The sequence below is a fragment of the Pholcus phalangioides genome, unplaced genomic scaffold (genome assembly GCF_987345545.1).
Source record: "Pholcus phalangioides strain wild (caught in Gottingen) unplaced genomic scaffold, Ppha-v1.0 ptg000014l_1, whole genome shotgun sequence".
Classification (NCBI taxonomy): Eukaryota; Metazoa; Arthropoda; class Arachnida; order Araneae; family Pholcidae; genus Pholcus; species Pholcus phalangioides.
In genome coordinates, this window is record NW_028301607.1 from 5,566,778 (window position 1) to 5,593,165 (window position 26,388).

At 38.3% G+C, this 26,388-nt stretch overlaps 1 protein-coding gene across 7 annotated transcripts in view; it reads right to left on the minus strand.

Moving 5' to 3' along the window:
• LOC149078027 (uncharacterized) overlaps nt 1–11,510 on the minus strand; it is a 30,006-nt gene extending 18,496 nt beyond the window's left edge. For 3 of the 7 annotated variants that reach the window (XM_089241586.1, XM_089241585.1, XM_089241591.1), the window contains exons 1-4: nt 11,395–11,502; nt 7,890–8,059; nt 4,062–4,223; nt 960–1,038 (exon numbers count right to left, since the gene is read on the minus strand). In XM_089241586.1, the coding sequence (XP_089097712.1) occupies nt 960–1,038; nt 4,062–4,223; nt 7,890–8,059; nt 11,395–11,422 (439 nt within the window). In that variant the 5' untranslated portion in view covers nt 11,423–11,502. Of the gene's footprint in view, nt 1–959; nt 1,039–4,061; nt 4,224–7,889; nt 8,060–11,332 lie in introns of all 7 variants that reach the window. The other 4 variants (XM_089241587.1, XM_089241590.1, XM_089241589.1 and 1 more) reach the window with 4 other exon arrangements.
• Between the last annotated feature and the right edge of the window lie 14,878 nt (nt 11,511–26,388).

Below are 26,388 nucleotides of genomic sequence, written 5' to 3' on the forward strand. Positions count from 1 at the left end.
GTGCTGTAGTATGGCTTAATGACTTGCAGGCTTTATTAAAATGTCAAAATGGGGGCTGTGACGTGTCAACGATTGAAGGCGCCTTCCTTAATGGGACCACGGCTGAAGAATCATGTTGAAGGAAATCTAAAGCAGGGGATTAAAGAGAACAGTGAATAAGAAAAACTGATGCAAAGAAATAAAACAGACAAGTGAAAGTGAAACACTGTGACTATTTTGTAAATCAAGTGTAAACCCTTCCTCACAATCAGTCAAGCGAAAGATCTTAGGCACATTCATAATTTTTTTTCTCCTTTAAATTCACTCAGAAATCATTCTGATGAATAGAAAAGACAGACACTTATCTCCATCTAAAATTATTAGAATACTTTGACCCTTGGTTTGTATATAGTGGTGGAAATAAAACTATAACAGCTCATAACCCTTCCATCATTTCTTTCCCAATGAAGTGCAGTAGTGCACTGAAGCCATGATTGGTATTAAAAAAAGAGATGGATGATAATGATTTAAGAGTTATGCCACACCATCAAATGATGGTGAAAGTTAAGAAGAAATGAGAACTTTTTGATTGGAAGTACATTTTGGATTAACAGGTAGACTTTGCTAAGTGCACCCTGGGTTGTAATTAAAGAAATACAGTAATATCTCTATATAACGATACTCTGCGGACAAGGGAAAAATATAATTGTAGAGAAATTATCAATATTTAGAGATGCTGCAGTTCAATAATATACTATAGGTATTTTCACAAACAAGACTTGGAACAAAAAATATTTGTACAGGAATGTGTTACTACATTGAATCATACAGTGAGGTTTTATGGTATTCTAAATGAATGATAATCATTAATTGAAGCGACACTATATGTATTCACTTGATAAAACATCAACAGTTATGTGCGAGTAATTTTTAAAAATAAAAATCATTCAATAACTGGAAAAAAGAAAAAAAAAACTTACACGAGAAACAAAATTTGTGGGATGGTGCATATTCACCACTCTCTTTTCTTTCCGACCTGAATTCCGAATATGAATGGTCCTACACGTGAAACCAAAAATTAAAATATGTGAAAAACAACAAAAGAGTAATAGCACAAAAGGAAAAAAAAATAAATTGAAGAGTAAAATGGATATGTTTTTATGTTAACAAATACAAAAGGATCCTGATTTAACACATTTCCTGCATCACACATATTCCATTTCGTACATAATTTTTCTGAGGCTCCATCATATTTTATATATATGTAATGCATTTTTTTCCTGCTCGTACATCATCAATTGCTGTGATTTTCACTTTAGACATCAAGTTCTCTATTATTATAGTGTTATTTAATACCTCACCCCTTTTTTGAATTTTCACAAAATAAATGGTGTTTTTTTCGTAGTCTTTAAATATTCCTTGGAAAAAACCTTAAAATACCAAGTTGACTTAATGGGGAAATGGTTTGACTCTATCCCCCACTTATCTGTCAACAATAGCCACAAAATAAGGGGTTGGTATGCATCAGGGCTGGAAAAATCTTCAAAAATTTACATGCCCAGTCACGCATGTGACTTGAATCAATACATGCCTGAAAAATAGTGCTAAATATTATTAATGGATTTACTTATTTGATAGTAAAAATAATTTCTTATTGTTAAAAGAGAAAGAACAAAATAGTTATTTGCATAATCCCCCTTCAGAAAAATTGTAAATGAATATACAAATTTTTAAAATATGGCGAAAACTAATTCCCTTCCTAGTTAAAGCATCCTATTGGATTCAGGGTCAAATTTGTCTTTGGACTATCGATTTATATAGGAGCTACCGTCAACAAACCATGTTATACAGTGTAACCGGGAGAAGTCCTAGTTAACCGAACTTTTTTTTCTTATGGGTGCATACTTTAACTACTTCAAACTACCCATATGATTTTTAGCTTCGAATTCTGCTGACAGTGCTGACATCAGCAGAGCTGTAAGTTGGGATGGAATGCATATATTGCACATCATAATGGTGCAGACTGGGTAACTTGCTAACCAAACTCAGGGTCACCATTACCAAACACGGCGCCCAGTGCAGAAATATTTTTGGGTCCTTTTTGTGGAAAAAATAACATTTATTTTAGTTATAGTATTTTGAATATTCATAACATTGTCATGATTGTTGCACAGCCACCCTTGTTTTATTACACAAAATTATTTTTCAATAACTCATATATATAAAAGGGAAAATCATGCATGCAATGGTAAGTAGTTGTTCAGCTGAGTCGAGGCATTTTTTAGTTTTGACATATTTTTACTTACATTGCAAAAAATATAATGAAATTCTTATTTGGACATTTTCATTTTGGAGAATCTCTTGTGACCCCCCCCCCTCCAGTTCATTAAAGCAAGCCCTCACCCCCAGGGGGATCAAAACCCATGCACTGGCTTAGGCTATAGTGAGGAGGATTTTCATAGATCTACAGGTAATAATCATAGATTAAGGGATAAGGGTTGCAAAAAGGGTAACTTGTAAAGAAAAGTAAAAAGAAATTAAAGAAAATGAGAAATATGTAAATACATGGACATCCACAAAAATGTTTGAGTTTCTTTTACTACTCTCATAAGCAAACGTGCCAACTTTTGGAATCCAGAAATCCGTAGATTCTCTTCCCCCCCCCCCCGGCACTCATAGACTAGATGAAAAAAAAACCACAAAATTTTTTTCCCAGAATTTTTTTTTTAATCAATTAAATGGAAAAGTTCCACCCCCCCCCAAGGTAGGTTCTGCATTGCCCCTGTGCAGAATATAATTCCATGTCAGTCTTTTCATGCAGAACAGAGAAATCACATCTACATACTGTTCATAAAACATAAGTTTTTTCTTTCGTGGATGAACTCTTAAAAACTTTATATAGCTTAAAGTTTTATATTTTCTTTCTGAAGACATATTTAATCAGAGGAAACAATTAAAAATTTTCAAAATACAAAAGATGCTGACGAAAGCACTTGTGTTTACAGCACGGCTGTTAATGGAATACAATAACGATTATACAAGAATTTTGGAAACGAATAGCTTCCCCCGATAAATGATTGTCAATAAATGCTACACAAACAGTCACGTCTTTGCCTGTTGCTTCATCAACACATTTTTTTTACGGCTGCTCCATGGAAATGACCACGACTATCCTCTGTGGGTGTTTTCGCTAACGACGACAGCAGTCATTGACGTCATGACAACGTGAAAGCTCGCGTAAAATCTAATTTTCTGCCAAAATCCGGAAAATTTTTTAACAAATCCAGAGAGCAGGAGGAAGGATGAAAAATCCAGAGTCTCCCGCCTAAATCCGGAGAGTTGGGAGGTCTGCATAAGTTAATACAGAGATGATGCAATTTGACAAGGGATAAATGTCGCAATCAGCTAATTCAACAAAAGACTTATGGGGCTAAGATTAAGATGCCTCAAGGTTTATTTTCACACAAGGTGCAGGAACATCAACACTTTGTGTAGAAGAGAGGAGTGAGCATCAAAAATGAAGATAAGAGATGGACCAGAATTTAAAAAAAGTTGTTAGTTCAGCCTCCTCTCTCTCTCTCTCTCGACGGACTCCCGATACAAAAATACCTTGTGTTCGAGTGTGAGGATTATTACCATAATTTCTCCGTTTCCGTGTTTTGTGTTCTTTATTGTTGGGGGGAAAACTGCCCAAAAGGTAAAATAAAAAATCGTAAAGTTGGTAGAAAAAAGTGAAAAATATGTTTTATCAGTCAAATATTGATATAATGTTCTTTATGTTCCTTATAATTGATTTTAACACTTAACTTTTGAAATTTAATTTTTTTCACTTGAAAACTGATTCAACAAGTGATAGGCTATAACTAGTATTTTTGCTGCAAATGAGCACCTAATTATAAGCAGGTCCTACTGTACATGAAAAGTAATCAAACGCTTGATCTGTCATTTTAAACAATTTTATTTTCAATTGTATTTTGTATTTTCTCAAATACATTCGACAGACCTTTGGGTTCAACAAACACAATCATCAATTATACGTCAATAGCAATAATAAACAAGAAAATAAAAATTACAACACTTACAGAACTGATTCTTAAAACTTTTGTTTGCTTTGAAGGACTCTTTTGCCGTATATAAGCTCTTTTTGGCTCCGAAAGATCAAATAAAGTTGGCACAGCGCAAGGTTTCAGTTTCTTCCAACCATCTACTCTCTTGCTTTCGAATTGATCTGGCTCAAAATGTGCCTTATGAGAGAGAGAAAGAAAAAAAACAACAAAATTTTACAGAATTTAAAAGATTTCTGACTACCCACCTTTTGTTCACAATTAATTCAATGAACATGATTCTGATATAGTTATTTTATAAAGTGTATTTGACGAATGGAACTTAAATAAAATGTGCAATCTCTTCCAACATTTGTGCGCACTGGTGCATTTATGGGGTGGGGGGCTTAGCGGGCTATAGGCCAGAGCGGCAAGTTCAGAGGAGCAGCAAATTTGAAGAGGGGTAAAAAAATTTAGTAGAATGGAAGAAGGGCGGCAAAATTTGCATAAGGGTCATTCCTAATTTTTGAAATGAAAAATTCAAAGTTGAGTTTTTAAAATAAAATTGATCTCAGATTATAACCAATGAATTGAAGTGTAATATTTCATACTTTTATATTTTTCACTTTTATTTTGTAACAATATTTTATTTTTTGGGGTTTTATAACAAAAACCAATATCGTTGTAAAAAATAATTATTTCTGCTGTTTTCATGTTTTAAATGATAAAATCAACTTATTTCTTACATGTATGCTAAAAAAAAATTCAGTTTAAAAAATTTTGTTGACTTTTTTCTGTTGTTTTGATGATTTTTTTGAAACAGCACATGGAAAAGTTTATTTTTTTCTTATATTCAGCTACTCAAAATCAAAACTTTTTATTTCTGACAGACAATAGGTTGGTAATATATAATTCAACATCTTAGTTTGAAATGTTCTCAAATTTTTCTGAACGTGAATTGCAAAAGTGCTTCCCATAACAGAGTGGGCATCTTTGTAACAGAGTGCACAGAAATGTTTTTAACTGAGAGAAAAATATCTCAAACATTCTAAATAGGCCAAGCACAAATATACTTTTATTTTCTTAAAAACTGTATACAAAATATGATCCAGAGACTCCTCTAGAACCTTTGAAAAACTTTCACCCCACGAGGCAATTCTAAAAACACACGTCTTCCCCCACCTCGTAGTTTGAATTTTGGTCTGGTAAATTTTTTAAAATCTGGTCAAAAAGTGAACACTGATCTTGCTTAGCTGTATATATTATATCATCAGAATGATTTTTCTTTTACTTCAAAATTTTTGTTGAAATTGAATAGCAATTTGATGTTGGTATAAATCTTGTGTTTACGTGGGTTTAATGCCCCCAGGTGGCATTAACACCCACGTTGGGAATCACTCACTGCTTTAAATCATAGTTTCCATTCCGTTGTGCCACTTGAATTTTTGGAAAACGTAAAAGAGTGGACAAATTAGCAGAAATGATTTTTCATTAGAAATTTAAATGATTGATGAAAACTTTTTTTATATTTCGAAGCATATCCATGGGCGAAGATACGGGATGTGGGGGACATTGCCTCCCCCCGCCCAACATCCAAAGTGTGGAGTCGACAGATCTAATGTATATGTGTATATATGAATTGACATCATCATCATCGTGCCCCCAGCAATAATGACCTTGCCCCCCCCCCAGACTTCCATGTCTATCTCCGCCAATGAGCATACCTCCATGCACTACCACTTGATGTTGATATAGATGAAAAAAAAACCAATTATTTATGTAATGACATAACAGAGTGGGCATCCGACAGAGAAAAATCTGGTTTTAGACATATGAATATTAAGTCGTTTTGCAAAAGTCAAATCCAAAAAAGTTGATCACGCATTAAATGTCAACCTTTCAATGAGCTCAAAGTGTTATCAGATTTAATCTGGTATAAAAATATATTTACCAAAAGACCCACAATAGAGTAGAAATTTTAAAACAGGAAAAATTTTGGAACATGAAAGAAAAAATAGTTTTTCATGAAAAAAAAATTTTTCTCAAAATTTTATTCATCTACGACACATATATAAAATGTGATTCACTCACAAGTATGTGAGTGATCAAAACAGTATGCAAGCATGGGAATGACAAAAAGAGTTGACTTAGTGTGTGTATTAGCATGGGCTCATCGAGAGCCGAGAGGGGTCTTGGGGTGCTCTCAAGAGAGACACCCAAGACCACTTTCTCCTTCTCGTGGGCGGGACTTGAAAAGACCCGAAGATGGGGAAGGGGCTTTGTGTGCAGGGAACACCCCATCCTGCTCAATGGGCCAGGGCTAGTCCCTGTCACCAGAGGCAAATACAGTGTGCAAGCATGTGAATGATAAAAAGAATGACTTAGAGCGCAAGAATGTGATTGACCAAAACAGTGTGTGATTGACCAAAAACTGTGTGTGAGCATGGGAATGACCACAATAGTGTGCAAGCATGGGAATGACCACAATAGTGTGCAAGCATGGGAATGACCACAATAGTGTGCAAGCAAGTGTATGACCAAAACAGTGTGTAAGCATGTGAGTGACCAAAACAGTGAGCAAGCATGAAAGTCACCAAAAACAGTGTGTAAGCATAAAAGTCACCAAAAACAGTGTGTAAGCATGAAAGTCACCAAAAACTGTGTGCAAGCATGTGAATGACTAAAAGAGTGACTTACAGGAGTGAGGAGAGACCAAGCGAGATATAGCACAGGGTAACAAGTTCGAGGAAAGAGTAGTCAAGAAAACTAGACTAGAATGGGAGAAGGGCAGCCAAATTTGTGTAACCCACAGGCGAAAAAACCATCAATGTGCATCTGTGTCTACATCAGAAGCAGTTGCACTTGGGGTAACTGCCACATTCATGATAAGATATAAAAGTTAGGCTACTGTCATTAAGTCAGCAGCACATGCATGGGGTGTTGCAGACCCAGTTTCTCAAAAAAAAAATTCTCAATCTACACATGTAAACTTCATTCTTTCAGTACCAGAGTTCAAGGTTGTTATTTCCAATACGTCATTGATTGAAAAATGTGCAATTTCGGTTATACGAAAGTCATCCAGAATGTAACACCCATTTGCACATGCACACCACTTTGGCGGCAGCAGGTGTTGAACTCAAGGGCAACCAGTTTCAATCAGTCTTCCGCTAACTGTGCACAAATTCACATCGCGTTCTGACAGTCTTTGTTATTTTGGTGAGCGATCAAAACGTAAAAAAAAACATTTTGCGTGTCACTGTAAAGTGTGTTGTTATCTGAATACTAAAAATGTGCAACCAAGCAAAATTTTTTGGGAGATCAAAGACATGTACGGTGATGCGATACAGACGAGTCATCTGTGCATCATTGGTGTTGAAGTTTTAATGAAGGATGAACATGGATGTCCATGATGATGAATGAAGTGCCCCCCCCCTCCCCTAAAGAAGACTGTTTTGCATTGTTCTGCAATGAGCCCTCGGCTGACTGGAAATGTTCTATGGTAAAAATTCCCATAACAATGTTTCCTACACTTTTTCAAAAAGTTCTTCCAGATTGTTCTGCAGCAAAATGGATTGTTCTGTAATGTGCGTTGAAGATTTCAACATATTCTGCTACGGGGGGGGGGGAAGGAGAGGAAGTAGCCATCCATTTACCATTGCAGATGATTTGTTAGTTTGTTGATGAACTGATTGAGCAAGATCAGTGCATGACTTTTGATGAAATTATTAATAAGAAATTGCCAAACATGTCTTGGACAGAACACTCTTCATGCACCACTAATCATTTTTGACATCAGATAGGTATCACAGATGAAGGTGTTGGCTTCATTATGGGAAAATTATGTTAATTCAACCTTAATAATCTCACCTCACATAAACACGCATGCCTCATCCGGAAAACACCATCTCTGTTGCAGTTTATGATCCACTGCTTCTTTCTCATTGGATCCTTAGGGAACATGAACATTCTGAATCCTTTACGAGAGGAATTCGTACAATTTGGAGCGGAACAACCACCCATTTTGTTCTTGATAGAATCTGGAAAGAAATTTATTATGAAAAAGTTTCAAAATAAATCAATCTTCAAAGTTACTCTCAAACGTGATTACCTAATCAGCTGCAGTAATTTTCTCGCCATCATTGACAACACACAAACTTACAAAACAAACATCTTGATTCTTATTGAGTGACTCAAACAACAATCCATACTGACTACAGTGGTGACTTGCAATTTGAATTCACACACAAAAAAAAAAAAAATTCGACACTAAAATTCCTCAGGACCTCATATGCATGAAATAGCATATCAGGACTGCAATTAGATACTTTGTCACCTGGGGTCAAAAGCACACATTTTGGCACCCTAGTGTAATGCAGAAGAAGCAGTTAAAGGGCAAATTCGGCTGCCTCTCTGGTTCAGCGCCAGCCTGCTTCCGGGATCATCCCGGAAGGGACAGAGCACAGGTTGTGTCTGGTCTGGCAGCCTGCTTCCCATACCATGCTGAAAACACAGTTTCTCGCCTGATCACAGAAGTTAAGCAGCATCGGGCACAGTTAGTACATGGGAAAGTGACCACCTGGGAACACTGCGTGCTGTTGGCATCACTTTTCTATGGCTTGACGGACCAAAATGTTTAAGTGCCCGAGTGCTGTGCTGGCAAGATGCTTGTCTACCACTGTGAAGGTAGCTGTCACAGTCCTGGGTTTGAACCCATGGCCGGATTTAGATATTTTCCCTAACGAGCTTGAGGGGACCACCAAGAGACAGCGCTTTCCTTTCCAACCCATCTCATTAATGGCAGTAAATTTTAATATAGCGATATGGTCCGAGTTGATGTTTGGTGAAGTAGTAGCCTGCTTCCCCCCTCCCAGTTGCAGCCCTGTGGAATATTATATACATAAAACGCCAAATTAGCTTTGAATTGTGAGGCACCACTCTGTTAGTGATGCTATACTAAAAAAAAGAAAAACATGCTTTCAGTGTGATGATATTCATTGAAAGAAAAGTTTCACAACTGCTACTAAGCATCACAGTAGTCTACAATAGTGTTTCTCAACCACCAGGCTGCGATCCAGTACTGGGTCCTGCCCGAATGGCACACACACACACAGTGGTAAGATGCTTGTCTTCCACTATGAAGGTTACCATCATGGTCCATGGATTCGAATCTGGGCATAGAACGTCAGAAGTTCTTTTTCTTTACTTATTGAAGCTGGGGCGACCACCGATGGATAGAGAGCCTTCATTTCACACCCAATTCCACTGGTTGGAAATTGCCGGCCGTATGGCGATATATGACCAGAGTTGGTGTGCGGTGAAGTAAGTACTGGATCCTGACATCAGCCAAATCAGGCCACAAGTGATTCAATATTTCATTTTCTCCATTTGTTGCTCATTAGTCGTGTGTATGACTGAGCCGTCTACTCATAGAAAAGAAATCAACCAAGCCCCTGGCTTCCAATGGAGCCAATTTCTATTCGGAAATTACAAGGAGTTAAAATAGAACTCAAATGTGTATCATGAATTGCAATATTTCTTATAACGCAGAGATGGCACTGGCGTGTTGCTTTCTAGTTTCAAGAAGAAAGAAAATCACAGAGGGGAAAACCTCTCAAACTTTTTTCTCCCCACTCTTTCTGTCTATCATGATGTCCTCGAAAAATAGTTTTTACCATACTTTTATTACTTTGAAGCGCAAATGAAGCATTTAACTATACTGTATTGATACAACCCGCTGGTTGTTGAAGAACGAGATGATATATATCTTGTTGCGTCCCTGAATGTGTGACGAGCTGTGTACAGAATTTTCAAATTTTGGAGAGTTTTCCCCTGCATGTTACATACTGGAAACTGGTACCTTCACGGCTATCTACTGCCATTCAAAGAGAACGTCTATACGGTGTAAAACAAAGATTGGAAATACACATTTTTTTTGAAAAACCATATACGATTGGAAATTTGCGAGATCATTGGGAATCTGTAAAAACTCTACCTTGAATATCCACTTGTCTTCTAGCCGCCACACAGTTGTCACTGTTTCACATCATGAAAATCAAGGGTGCCTGTCTGCACAGAGAATCGGGTTTTGGAGAAGCACAAAGATTAGAAGGATTAGATGACATGCTAATCCCTCTGTGTGGGACTCCCTGTGGTAGCAATCTTTTTTTTGTGGTGATGTTGTCACCGTTTCTCTGCATCAGGAAGTTTTCTAACAAGGACAAACTGATGACATCACTAAACATCCTTTGGTACTTTAGGCAAGTATCTTATCGACCTGGGCTACTGCACCTATAATTGTAGCTAGAAGGGTGTTTGTGTGCGGAACATGAGAGTAAAAGTTTTGGTGACAATTCGATTTGATTTCGAACTCCATCAATCTTCCAGCAGTTGTAGCTCCCCATAATATTTAAGTATTCTGTTGGAATAGATTTTACCTCTTATAGGATTTCATTTGCTCTTTTCAAATATGTGCATAGGTTGCGTGTAGGTCTTGTTAAAGCTTCACATATTCTCGTGATTTTTTTTCGGACTTGATACTTTTTTTCCCATAATCGATCACCTACCATAACTCGAAAACGGTTCGAGATAGTTGAGGGTTGGTAGTGGCATGGCCCTTCCAACAAGGGTTGGGCTGACAGGGCTCAAGACAATTATATATTTTTTGTTTTTTCACACTATAAATTCATTACAGACACCCGTGAAGACTTTGAAAGCTTTGGGGTTCGCCAAAGATCTGTCTATGGGGCCATGTTCCTGAGTTGCAAGATGCTCGTTTCCTACTATGAAGGTTGCCGTCAAAGTCCATGGGATCGAATCCAGTCAAAAGAATATCAGGAAAAAAGTTCTTTCCTATCGAAACTGGGGTGACCACCATTAGATGGCACCTTAATTTCCCACCCAACTCCATCAGTTGGAAATTGCCATATGGCAATGTATGACTGGAGTTGGTGTGCGATAGTAGTCTAGGGGCTTTGTCTCAGATGCAAAGGCCATGGTAGGGTGTTTCATGTTACACTTAAGCTCTTAAATTACCCATCCCCCCCCTTCTTTCGTTTTACCGAACAGGTCACTCTCAGCCTGCATGGTGAAGATTAATATTAGATACAAATAAAGATAAAATATTAGAAATGTACAGAAAGAAGGTGCTAAAATTGGCACCCTAACGATGAGCCCCGGAAATTTGCGGGTGCGTGCCCTACTTGCCCATGCGAGAAACACGCCCTAGATGACCCCCCCCCCCCAAAAAAAAAAACCCTTATATCTCCACCGATAGTATTACTGCAATTGTACTTTGAAAAAAAAATAATTACCGTAATTATATTATTATACATGCATACTAGTTTGTATTTAATTTGAAGAGAAATAATATAACCATTGAAAACAACTTCATTCGCAAACATTTAAATTATATTCAAATGGCTTCACGGGAGAACCTTTCGTCGCAGCTCCTTCAAACACGTTTCACGAGAAACAATTTGTTTATTATAGGAGAGTTGGAACGTCATTATGGACGTCTTTGATCGAGGATCTGTACACGTGGCGCCATCACTATGACCTGATTTAGACGGATCATATTTGCTCAAGAAAAATTCGTGAAATTGAGATTTGCTTGTTCTACATGGCAATGGGCGTCAAAATGCCGGTTTGCCCCGGGTGACAAATTATCTAGTTGCGGCCGTGGCTCAGCCTTGTGCCCCCATCCCCCTTCTGGAGCAGGATCTCTAGGCCACTGAGCTATAAGTTAAATACTTATAGTTATATCACTTATATAATACTTATATCCTCTATAATGAATTTATGGCATGAAAAAAAAAATTTAATCGTCCCAGGGCTGGAGTCCTGTCAGCTCCACGACCTGTAGTCAATCAGGATAGTATCATAAGGCAGGGCGTTGTGGGGGCGGTGAAATGCTGTTTGCTCCGGGCTGCAAAAATCCTAGCTACGGCCTTGCCAGAAGGTGCTTAAGCACCTCACAATTGATACAGAAATCAAAATTCTTCATGTAAAGCTTTAGACGAGCACCCACGAGACTGAAACACTTTCGAAATGCCCCGGGTCTATCATAATGACGAATGTCGCTGGTCCAGTGCCCCTGACGCCGGACCCACTTGCTCCCCCACTAGTTGCGGCCCTTCCCACTGCAACTAGATGCCAGGGCAAGCACGCATTTTGGCCCGCTCTGATCCGACGTCCGCGTCACAAGACCCACCTGCCCCCGAAGGTCGGTCTCAACCAGAGGGGAGCAGACTCGGGACGATAATTCTAATTTTTTGTGGGGGGGGGGGGATGGGCATGAAAAGTTTGGCCTGGAAGAGAGTTTGGCCACCAGAGATCCCAGCCTTTGACCTTTGAAGACCGGACACACCCCGCTTCCCATCTCATAGAGATATCGAATAATATAAGAGAAATTTGTCTGTTCCGTGAAATACGGATGATCCAATGGGGGGGGGGGGACTTGGGGATCTGGTCCCCCCCCCCCCCGAAATGTGAGAAAATGACCGAAAAAAGGGAAAAAGATGGCCAAATCCATTGTTCTGTCACTTTGGTCCTCCCCCGAACGAAATTTCTGGCTACGCCCCTGCTGCTACCTACTTTCGAAATCAGAAGTGCCTTATGTGGTGATGACGAAGCTCAGCCATAAAAAACTAAATTTTTCATTCACTTTTGCTTTTTATAAACAAAGCTTATAAACTGACCTGAAAGATCAAACTTCCAGTTCAATTATTTTTTCAAGAGCCACAGAGACATCTAAAACAAAGGACCTCCAAACAAGCAGACGACAGGCAAAACCGCGAGAAATGAATTTCCACACTTCACTTTATAGTAATGTGCTGCCATCTAATCTCAATTTTTAAAATGACTAATGTGGTGATGAGGAAGTATAAATAAAAACTATATTCTTTATTCCATTCAGTTCCTTATTAAGAAAGCTCATAAACTGAACTGGAAATTTAAACTAAAAGTTCGGTTATTTTATTTGAGCATAAGGAGACGTCCAAAACAAAGACTCCTTTAATGAGCAGACGACAGACAAGAAGTCGGTTCCCTACAAGCTAAGCTCACAAACAGAACTGGGAGTTCAAACTTCCAGTTCAGTAATTTGTTTCAAGGCACGAGGAGACGTCCAAAACAAATAACATGGAGAGAAGCAGACGACGGAGATTCTGAGGCTTTATTAAGGTGACCATACATAGCGTATTTTCTCGGCCAGTCCCGGTTTTTTCTGTTTTTTTGGCCATCCCGAATTTTTAGTGAAAGTGTCCCGGTTTTTCTCGTTTCTTACACGAAGCTTACTTGAATTTTTATTCTTTATTGAAGTCAAAGGATAAAATGATTTTCCACTCATAAATTATATTATGATAATTAAAATTATAAGGGGTAATATGAATCTCTCCCATTTGTCTTGGTGAACGTTTTACTTCGTGGAATTCATTTAAATCCACTGCAATTTTCAGTAATGCTTTATTTTCCACCATTTTGACAAATTTTTTACGTAATTTCTCCAATATTTTGCAACTTTGTTCACTTTTGCCGTCATTTTTGGTCAATAATTTGCGATGTCCCGTATTTTACCGTATTTTGGAACCCTAATTTCCCGTATTTCTTTCGAAGAAATATGATCAGCCTAGGCTTGATTTATATACTGTTGGTGCTGCCATCTAATCTCGAAATTTCAGGCAACTCATGCGATGATGAAAAAGCAGAGAGGAGAGAGAGAGAGAGAGAGGGAGTTCTTTGTTATTTTTCAGCATAAAATTTTTTTATGAGACGAAAATTTCAGTAACAAAATTCGTACATTTGCAATAATCGATTTCATGCAGAAAAAATAATTATTTCTTTCCACAAAAAAATACGGACAATATGGATGATCGAACAAATAAGTGAAAACACGGATTATGTGCTCTTCAGATAGGGTTACCATATTCAAAACTGAAAAAAGGAGGATGCCTGGTGCGAACCTTAGGCAGTGCCGTCTCAACGCATGCCTCCCCCCCCCCGTAATTGCCCCAACGGCCTCAAGAGAAGAGATGCTTCAGAAAAACGAGACGTAGTTGAATTTTTCAGGTAGGGCCTCCAAAAAATCCCTTGGTTCTGGGGCCCATGATGCTCTTAAGACGATCCTGCCTGTCATCCCCTCCCCCCATCCTTGTGGGGGGTCATGGAATTCCAGTACTTGATTTCTTTACGTCTATTAATTTACATTAATTAAACAAAAACAGCAATAAAAAAATTCGAAAAATGATCAAAGTTATCGAATTGCAACGTATATTTGATAAAGATGTGATGAAGCGCTTTAAAAGAGTATGACACGATGAATGTCAGCAGGTGGACCACGCGCTAATTATTGTTAATAATTTATGAATTTTGTAAAATTAATTTAAATGCCGTTCCCTCTCAATGGATCGTGTTTGATTACGATCCACACTATCGACGCGTTCCTGAAATAATGAAAAAAAATGGGTGTAGTAGAATGCGTTCTTTCTTTCTTGAAAAGTTTGTAAGTCGGGAAGCAACTACATAACATTTTTTTAGAGGGGCCGTAAACAATTTCTTTTTTGCAATGGGTCACGAAATTCCTATAAGCTCGGACCCGTCTCTGATTTTTGAATTTAAATATCCCGGAAATAATGCAGTTAAAAACATGTAATTTGATTGTTGGGCTCAGAAGAGAAAGAGCAACAACTGTCTAATTGAAAGTTAGAGGACGGGAGGGATCGTATAAAAATTAAAATTTTTATTTTGGGTACACAGTATTTTCATCTTCAAAACCCTTACAGGGTGATTTCTGGTCACATTTTGAGAATTTTTAAAATTAGAACCATACCACTACGGCGAATGGTTGATGAGATAACGGCTGTAACAACACTCCAAAAGAGAAACCATTAAATGTTATAATGGTCATAATATTACCAATAGGCAGGCCATACATAGTGGGGGGGGGGATGCAAGCACATCTGGTGCCCCGGGAGCATCACAAAAGGGGGCGCAAATTTAACCTATCCTTCAGCATTACGAGGGGGGGGGTGCCCAAATGAGTGGTTGCCCCGTCTAACCAAGTATACAGTTGCGGCCCTACCAGTAGGTATCTTATTTCTGATGAATCACCGTTATAGTGGGTATTTTTCTTTTAGATATTTTCTCAAGTTTGTAATTTACAAGTGGTAGCATTTCCATTACTTCTATAGATCAAACCACACAGTTGATCCACTAATGACCCACAAAAGTCTTGTCCTCATTCTGTAGAACTTGGTTTACTGCACGGGCCGATCTTGGCACTTCTGGCACCGGGGTGTCAAGAGACAATTAGACCTCGTTCCGATTTTCAAGAGTAAATATCAAATAGGTAGGTAGTAGTGCCCCTCTCTCAGAAAAATCGCTTTGTACGTGGGCGTATGATAATGTTAAGACAGCCCTGGGCGTACTTTATGAAAATTGTGAAAAGCTAATCGAAAAAGAGCAAAAAATAATGTGAAGTCTAGTTTGCAGTATTATTAGTTTCTCATCTTTTGTGCCATCCTTGTGATAATGATCTTCAACTATACAATCACAAGTGTTATTAAAATTTTAGGATCTTCTATCGGATGATCGATGTTGAAAAAAAATTGTACATTTAAAAAAAAATACCGTTTGATATCTTTTTTGTGGTGTTCCTTTTGTACTGATGCCCTAAGCACATGCTTATTTTGCTTAGCGGCCATTCAAGTATTACGTAAGCATATTTTTAGCCATTTTTGACCCCCTCCCCCCCTCCCTTGTCAGCAAAACACTGACCCCCCGCATCCATTGGTGGGGATAGACCTGGAAGTCTGGGGGGGGGGGGAGGCACGGTCATTATTGCTGGGGAGGGCACGATGATAATGATGATGAGGATGTCAATTCATATACACATATATACATTAGATCACAGTCGACTCTACCTTTGACGTATACCCGCCCCCACCGTATCTCCGCCCATGCTACCCTCCCCACTGTCAGCAAAATTTCGTCAGCAGCTTAGAATACTCAAAAAGGGATGGTTGATGACGTAAGCAACCTTCAAACCCCCCTCCCCACCTTGTCATCAAAAGTCAGCGAATCCGAAACCCCCCCCCCCCCCGATGCTGACGTAATACTTGAATGACCCCTTATTAATCCTTATTATTACCCCTGTTAATCCGGCTCTACCTGTGCAACTCATCACGAGAATTTGGAGATCCGTCCTCTTTCACCTGAACCGATACCTCCTGTACTGCGTCTATTGTGAAACGGGGTTTCTTCCTATTTCAGGACGAACAGCCAACGATCGTGTGGTTTCAAATTTCGTTAACATACTCCAAAGGTTTTTAACATTCATTGGACCTTTTCGAATTCTTTTCCAAGTCCAATATTACCGTAGAGCAGTTACTGTGGAATTGCTGTTTTAGTAAAACAATTTAACCAAGAAAGCACGATCTCGTAAATCAGCAGCAAAAACATTAAAGCCGGGTTTTCCTAGGAGCAGGTTTCCTGTGCCGTGCGCAACGTGATTCGCCCAGCGCGACAAGCCGTCCACTCACCAATAAGAAAAGTAGCATGACTGTTTTCCTACAGAGCGCAATACGCCTCACGACAGCGATTTACGTCGGGCGTGATTGGCCGACAGCTTGTGGAGGAGTCAAATGCGTCGTGCGCAGCGGTTTTGCTGATATTCTCTTCGCTCTCTCTTGTGTGTTTTCTTTCCCTTCAAACCAGACGACAGAGTAGCTGATGAGTGCCCGAGTGGCGCAGTGGTAAAGATGCTCGTATTCCACTACGAAGGTTACCATCAAGGTCCATGGGTTCGAATCCCGGCATAGAACATTAGAAGCAAGTTCTTTACCTACCGAGCCTTTATTTCCCACTGAACTCCACTGGTTGGAAATTGCTGTATGGCGATATATGACCGGAGTTGGTGTGCGGTGCAGTAGTAGAGTAGCTGATGTCAAGGCCATATCTGATGCGCCACGTTAGGAAAACACAAACGCGTAGCGTAATCATGCAACGCGTTTCTGCCAGCGCAAAATGGTCTAATTCGGTTCACGCGGCGCTAGAAACCTATTCCTAAGAGTAGAATTTCTGCAGCGTGAAATGCCGATTTGTTAGAAATTCAGGTTTTTTTTTTACCAATGAGTTTTCACGCTGCATGCACTGTAGAAACCTGCTTCCAGGAAAACCAGGCTTAAGAAACAAGATCTCCGCGAAAGTTTCTAGGTTTTATAACAGCTGCTGCGTAACATCACATAAATCTACATGTTTACTACAGGTATTCAAAGTGAAACGCTCTCTGGTGGTGACACATGTGCAAGTAATTTTGTTCCCCCTGAAACAAATTCCCATCACTTCATGAAGTCCTCCACAAAATTTCACACTTTTCTGATGATTGGTTTCGCCTGTATATAGGCTACTTTAAAATAAGGTTTTTTAATTATGGACGCTCAGTATATACAGGGCGTCCATAATTATGTCCTGCATTTGAAATGACGGACGTATATATACAGGGCCGTCATTTTAACTTTTCCAAGGGGGGGGGGCAAAGACATGTACCCCTATGTATGTATATATATATATCTCATTTTTAGTGTATTTTCAAAAGCGAGGGAGGCCCTCCCCATATGACGGGCCTGTGTATATATATATATTTTAGAAATTGTCATCATCGCATATGTTGGCTGTAGGGGAAATTGTTTCCTGCGGTTACCAAGTGTATTTTCAATCCATTCTGTGATAATCTAAACCTGTGAACACACCAAAATAGGAATGTGAGCATAACTCGCTACGTCGTGGTACTCTACTGCATTTATACCATTTGAGGTTCGACCAGCACCTCCTAGAGATAGAGGTGCTGGTTGAACCCATGCCGTAGGTTGTTAATGAATAAATGAACGAAATTACGTTAAAACTTATGATGATATAATCCACATAGAAACACTTTAAATATAATTTAAATGTCTTTCAATTATATTCAAGAATATAATATTTCGTTAAAAAGTTTTTTGTGAATACTCTGATGGGGTATTTTGAAGTGATCATAATTTTTTGACTGTGAAAAATTGTGACTTGATAAAAATGTTACGCATTTTGTTGTCTCCTAGATGGCAGCAAACATGATCGCGAAATTTCGAAATGCTTTTCGAAATCAGCGACGAAATTCCCCCCCCCCCTTCTCGTAAATTTTGGTAAACTTTCATTAAAATTCTTAAATTCTTAAAATTCACCCGTGGAAAGCGCAAACCGATGTTATTTCTAGGAAAACGCTTGACCAAGATCTCTTTCCATTATTGCTTAACATTTTATTTATTGTGACACAGATAACTATACCAGATAATACAAGTATTTGTGGATTATGCGCAGAAAACTATACTCTGACCTGTCCTTTGAATATTTTCGCAACGAAAAGATGGATGAAGAAAGAAAGTGGTTCATTCCGATTTCAAGATTCAAATTCTTGTATTTTGTTTCATATTCGTCTCTTAATTGAAGCGAATATCTAGTTTTTTCACGATGTAAAATATCATGATATGAAAGAAAACGATGTTTCGAAAAGGATATATAATTGCATAATAAATAATAACGTACTTATCTGATTGAACAAGTCAATCAAAGTGGTTCGCGTATGTGTTATCTTTGTGTTTGTATTAGTCTTTTACTGTAACGTATCTTTCCATCATACGTAGAGATACGTAAATTTCGCAAAAAATGCGTTGAAATCGGAAAATTTGCATTTATTCACAAAAAAACAACAACTTTAAATCAAAAACTTGTAAGCTAAATGAAAGACACATTTTTTTGAAAGTGTAACTTGGGCTGTTTTTCAGTTAATGCATGTTTTTAATTTAACCACTTCACGTATAAGGTTTTGGCAAGAAATTTGGATTATCTCTATTTGACGAATCAGCGATAATTATTCTGGTAACCTCATCCTAACATAACCGTTCGCGTTAGAAAAGGGTTTAAAAACATTTCGCCAGAAAAAAAAAAGAAAAATAATTCTGGAAACCTGAAAATGAGGACAAAAGGACAAAATTTTCCGAAACTTACGGTTGAAAATAATTAATTGGTTTAATGAAGACAAAAAAGGTTAGAGACTATATTTTTCCAAATTTATCGCACTTTCCATGGGAATCATGCATATAATCGTCGGTAAAAGTGGTAAATGCAGCGAAATTTAATCAAACTTAATCCAGACGATTGGTGCGATTGTGCATCTCCACTTTGTAGCCGTAAAGGACTGAAAAGTCCTTCTCCAGCAGGTTCTCATTTTTTTTAAAGTGTCGTTCCTTAAATGTTGGCTATATTGGAAGTGTTTCTTGCATGTACGAAACCAAGTTTTTATTTACAATTATGGCAGAATCTAAGTCAGGGAATAACGCACTAGTCCTGAATTTTCTCTAGTTGAATATTCCAACAAGTTCCTGACTAGAGAGGAAACGAACTTTATCCCGGCTGTCTCTTACAATTAGAAAACAACATGCTTAGCCCTCAACATTATTTTTCAAATGTGTATATTATGTATAAAACCACACTTTGAATAACAATCAAACACTCATATTTCACTGATAAAAAATGAAAAAAAATTCTGATCTTAAAAAAAATCTAAATTTAATTCTGGTAGTACAGTTGAATCCCGTTATGAAGGGTCAAGAGACCGGAGAAATCACTTCGCTATAACGAAATTTAGTTATAAAGAAATTCCAGTTTTTTTGCATTATTCCTATGAAAACTTATCGATTAGAAAAACCATCCGTTAAAACGAGATTTCCGCTATAACGGTATTCGTTAAAACGGGATTCGACTGTAGTGAACTTAATATTTGGTATTATTTCCAAAATATAGGAAATGAGTCAACAAAATAAGAAAACAAATCACGCATTTATAAGAATCCTAGGTAGAGCAGCACAAATACTTATGGAATTTCAGAACCCTGTTCGAAATAAGTGACCAAATTATACAGGGTGAGCAAAAGGTCCGTAGAAACTTCAAGAATTCATAAAAACCGGACAAATGACCGAAATAAAAAACGGTTTGCAGGATTAGCAAATGAATAAAAATTCCATTATAAGATGCTTCAATTCTGAGGATAACCTTATAATATCTCCACTTAGAATAAATAGCGTGGACCACTAAAGCCTTTTTTCAATCACAAGAAACCCATATCATGTGACACAACATTTAACAGCAATTTTCAACACCTATTATACGTAATAAAAATCAACGATCATTGACATTCCATCATATTGTCATACGTACATAAAATTTGTTTTTTATTCAGTGATGGAAAAGAAAATACACAGTATCACGGCTCATTTGGACAGAAATTCTATGATTAGTGTGCTGCCATCTATGAGAATATAAAACCCGTGTGTTATGTAGCATTTGTGTTTTGAATTTTGAGATATAAATCTGCATTTTGTTACTCTCTCTCTAATGCATAAAATATATATTTACATGTATATATTGTACTTGAATTTTTCTTTTGAAAAATAAAAAAACGATTAGTATAATTTGAATTAAACTACAAATATGATTTAAATAAAATAAATATTATCATAACATATTGTTAGTATTAAAATATCCCTGCCATCAGCCCTAAAGCGCTGGTTGTTCTTTATCCGTAGATGATTTGTTTAATGTTCATAGTGATGATAACCAAGAGACTGGCATCTCTTTAATCAGCAAAAATATGACAAAGAGGCTATCAGTTGATCCCTGCACTCAGTGTGGACCCTCGCACCACCATTAAAGGTTTGAAGGTGATCTTTTTGGTGTTCAATCATTTATGAGATACTTACCCCGGCATGGTGAATGTGATTCATAACACGGAATACCCCGAAAGGAGTATTTATCCTCTCTCTGAACTCCCCCCCCCCGCGCCTATAAATTAAACATTGCATTCTACTCCAGGGAGCACCATTAACATTCTCGCGAGCAGTAATTTAGTGCACCTGATGTTCCAATGAATATTTTACATTCTTGCATTAATCATTTAGAATTGAAAATGTTTCAAGATATTTCACGCACTGTGGCATGAGGCACTGAAGTAGAAAAGCATTAGTAGCCTCTCTTAATTTCAGCAAATCACCCCCCCCCCCTCCTGGTGGGATGGTAGAGATAGACGACTTTTTCTCAGCCCAATTTATCAAGTAAATTATTGATATTTTCCGGATTTTTGCTGAAGCTGAAAGGCTACTAATGCCTCTACTTCAGCGCCTTATACCACAGTGCGTGAAATAAGGAAGGCAGGGTCATGTCTCCAGTGGCGCAGATGGTAACATGCTTTCCCGGAATCCATGAAGGCCTGGATTTAATTCCCGGCCGAGACCAGAAGACTTTTCTTTTCGAGTTCACCTCGGCATAAAATCCAAAAATTGTGATATATCTGGCTGAGAAAAAAGCCGTTTATATCTAAAGAATATATCGTTGCAGAGAGGGATTTATCGTTTTATAGGGTAATTTTTGTACCAGGTTGTTTCACTGAAGTTAATCCCAAGACCGTACAGCTGTAATTCCATGGAAAACAACATTTGCAACCTCTTGAGAAATTGAGAGTTTTATAATCTTCTCATTTCTAGTGTCTATCGATGATGATTGCCCCGACATTAGTTGCGAATGTGCTTCAATTATCAACTGAAGAAATTCAGAAAGTTCGCAAATACAAATACAACGCCACAACAGGCAAAATGCCCAACGAGGCGGCTGAGAAAAAGATGCCCATAAAAATATGGATGTCATATATTTCAAAAATACAGCAACCCAATTAAAAATGCAATTAACAAAAATTATAGACAATATAAACACATGATTAAATATTATACAATGCCCATAAAGAATACTTATGGTTGTCTTATTCTAGGTATGGATAGCTTCTCGATTTACCCCAACATGCTTATCGTATTTCTTTTTAAACGTGTCAATTGCGTTACAATTTACAACCTCCGGAGGTAAGCTATTCCATTTATTGACAACCCTATTAGAGAAAAATTCCCTGCGACACCATAGCCTTGCATTGTGCCTCACCAATCGATACTGGTGTCCCCTTGTAAAAGCAGTCGATTGGCGGTGTACTAAAAGTTCATGGTCCATCCTATCCATCCCATTGAAAATTTTGAACACTTCGATCATATCTCCTCGATACCTGCGTTCGTCCAATGTAAACATATTCAAAAAATGAAGTCTCTCTTCATAACTCAAGCCCCGTGCGCCAATAAGGACACGCTTAGCTCTTCTCTGCACCCCTTCAACCAAGTCTATATCCCTCTGTAGGTATGGTCTCCAAAACCTTACAGCATACTCCAGTCCCGGACGAACTGAGCCTCGAAAAAGCGGAAGAATGACTTTAGGAGAACGCGAAGAGACCTTTTTAAAAATGAGACCAAGCATTCTATTCGATTTTTTGACCACCGCTGAACAATGTTCAGAAAACCTAAGTCGCTCGTCAATGAGAATTCCCAAATCGGTGACCCTAGTTGCATCCAGGATAGTGAGACCATTCAACTCGTACGAGAACCGTGGGTTGTTCGAACCAAAAGAAGCGACCATGCACTTATCAACGCTAAACGTTATGCCCCATTCATTTGCTCATGCTGCAATCCTGTTTAAGTTGGTCTGGAGCAACTCCCTATCGCTTTCATTCCCGATTAATCCCATTAGCTTCACATCATCTGCGAATTTGCTAGTTATCCCATCGATACCCTGATCGAGTTTATCGATAAAAAGTGAAAAAAGTATGGGGCCAAGGACACTTCCCTGAGGAACTCCACTTGTGACGTCTGTCCAACCAGAGAATTCCCCGTTCACCATAACTCGTTGCGACCTATCTCTTAACCACGATTCTATCCAATTCAACAAGTTGCCCCCAATTGCAATCTCGTGTAAACGCTTCAAGAGTTTACCATGTTGGACCCGATAGAATGCCTTCTGGAAATCAAGGTAAACAACGTCGACATTTTTGCTCTTACCCAAAGCCTTAGTCACCTAATCATGGAAGCAAAGGATGTTAGTTACACATGACTTCCCCTTCCTGAACCCATGATGATTATCCGACAATACATTATTCTCGTCTATCCACTTCACAAACTGTCTTTTGATGATAATTTCCAAAATTTTCGAGAGGGAGCTCGTCAAACTCACTGGACGATAATTTGACACAGCTTCTCTACTACTCTTCTTAAATATCGGAACAACATTAGCAAGTTTCCAATCCCTTGGGACGATACCCTCAGGAACACTACTACTGTATATCTGTGCGAATGGACCCAACAATTCATTAGCACATTCCCTGAGGACCCTGGGATAGATATCATCTGGTCCTGGTGCTCTGCTTGCACATACACATTCCGACATGCACCAATTCGTTACAAGTTCCGCAGAGGAATATGGACGAGGTGCATGTCTGGTTCAGTAGTCTTACATTACCGGTGACTGAGCTGGTCTTAACTAAGGATTTCAGCGAATCTTCCAAGTAGATTGGAGGCAAAAGGCAACAGATTTGGACTTCGAATTTTCCTTGGAAGAGTCCCTTCCGCGAGTTTTCCAGGTTTTTCTCTCAGATTTGTAGAGTGAGTGTAGGATGGGACGTTGATTTTTTTCTTGGATTTTGACTTTTGATATTTGTCCGCAGATGTCTCCAAGTCTGTAGAGTTTCTATCCCTGGACTGAATTTTTCCCACGACTGGCCGACACTTAGAGCCTTTCTGGACTCGTTGTATTTTTTCCAAACGAAGGTTGTGTTGGAATATGTCTTGCCTGATTTTTCGAAAGACACAGTTAGAATTTCATCGGAGGTTGGGGGAACTTCATTCTGATTTCGTATGTAGGGACTTTATTTTCGTCAAGCATTTTCTCAAGTTCTGGTTTGCAAGTGCTACATTTTTATACATGACAAGGTGAAATTTCTTGCAGTTGACATAAATGGAGAGATTAGTTCCCCGAACGTTGTCACATGGCCGTCCGGGATGAGAATTAACGCACTCAATCAATCTTTCCATGAAGCTGATAAACAAATCCTATATTCCTAGCTACATTATAGCAATTTAGAGCATCGTGATTGGCCCAGATGATTGATGAAACATTACGTCATAGTGAAATCTTTACTGGTGACGTTTAACCGATAGATATACTTATTTGTGCTTGCATCCGACATCTGCAGTTGGAGCAATTTTTAAAACGCGGGACGCATGTACCGAAGGCTGCGTTTTCGATTCATTCTCAATCTAATGCGAGAATTTTTTCTTCCATCTTTGCATTTAACAATTTACTAAAAATGACTAAAAAAACACCTTAATTTTTTTATATTCTGATTCAAGCAAATGCAGTTCAGATACATCAACATGACAATAATAACGGCTCGCGAAGCTGGGCCCAGCTATCATTTACCTATTCAATAAGAAATGCTTCAATTTTTCGTTAATAAACTTTGAAATTGAGTTTCACCAAAAACTCCACCCACACGTCTGTCCCACCCTGACGTCTTGCCAGCTTTCTTGCTCATAGTAACCAATCACCGGCGTGCTAAAGCCTCTTGTGTTACTAAGAGTATAGGGACTGTAATTACGCTTCCGGTTACGGTTTGAAAGGAAAAACTAAATAGTTGATGCCCTATAAGTGTTCGCCAATACGCATTTCGACTCGTGATTCACTCATCAAAATTAATTTCCTCTGAATTTTAGTGAAGAGTGAAAACACTCCTTCACACAAATTTCAGGTAATTTATTTTTGTGGTGTTATTCCTCGCTGCTTAAAAAAATATTCCTCATTTTTACACAAATACTATTTAAAATTTTGGACAGGAGTGAAATTACTCTCCAGAATTACATCTTCGGAAGACACTGGGCCCTACTATGTCGATGTGCACGAGGCTAAATCGATTGAGATACGATTATGATCGGACCAACGCCATCTAGTATTTCTGAAAAACACTTTGAAATGCATATTGAACTGATTTCTCAAAAGGGATTTTCTGAACATCTTAATAGAAATTCATGCAAGAATTTCAATATATTTAATTTAAATATTTAAATAACTAATATTTTGATAAACAGAAAATTTTTGGTTTGTAGTATGTTGAAACACAAACTTTATATAAATAATATGTTTTTTAACAGTAGGTTCATACCTAAGGTACACGTTCAGTTATCCATGAACTATCCTTTCACTGCCATACAAGGTGTGAATTTAAAATGTCATCTTAACCCATTATAGGGACACGGTGCCGGAAAGGGGTTAAGCACAGGAAATGATTAACACTGTTTGCCCTGTGTCAAGTTTTGGAAGAGAGAGAGAGAGAGGGTGGACAGAATTTTTTCAAGGGAAATAACACATCGATGTCAAAACCAGAGATCATGTCGACCTGGCCAAACAACACACCTATAGATAAAATTGTGTTTTCCCACCTGGTATATGTATAAAAAGAAAAGGTACAGCATGTGTGCGTGTGGTGATCATATCGAGGGGAGATACTGTCAGACCAGACACGAGCCAGTCTCTGTCCCTTCCGGGATGTAAGACTTTTACCCGTGTGGAGGGAGGTACTGACGTGCCCCGTTAATAAACACATGTGAAGAGGGCGAGTAGATATGAACAAAAGAAAAACAGCACTCTTTCCAGTACGCATTTAAATGTATAATTCCTACAGAAAAAGTGAAAGGAAAACATTTTTCTTTTAGAAAAAAATCGTTGTCGTTATAGCGAATCTGTTCTGATTTCCATTCACAAATGATTGCCTTTGAGCAGATATTTTTCGTATCTTTAACATTAGCTCTTTGTCAATGACTTGCGAATTACTCGTCATAGTGAGATTGTCGCTATCAGTCGTTCTCGTTGTAACGGACTTTTATTGTGCCTTCAAAGCAGGATTTACCAAACTCGAACATCTCATATGCCGAGTTGGCACTTGCCACAGAGCCAGATTCCGATTAAAGAACCGTGGAGTCTGCTGTCTTGGATGCAATGTGTGTGTGTCATGACTGATTCAGCGACTTGGACGGTCCATTATCAGTGAGAGGGCTGCTCTTGGCTAAGGATTTCAGAGAATCTTCCAAGTTTTCCTCCAACTCAGTAGATTGGAGGCAAAAGTCCACAGAGTTGGAGTTTGAATTTTCCTTGACAGCCTCTCTTGCGAGTTTTTAAAGTTTTCTGCCAGATCAGTAAACTGGGTTAGGATTGGACTTTGTCGTGCCTTCGGAATTTCAAAACATTTAAGATGTTCGTAGATGTCTTCAAGTCGGTACAGGTTTTATCTGTGAACATTGAATTCTTCCCACGGCTGGCCTACACTTGTACTTGGGAGCCTTTTCCGTACTCGTACCTTTTCCAAACGCTTCGTAGTATGAAGGTTGTGTTGGAATATGCTTTGCCTGATTTTTGAAAAGTT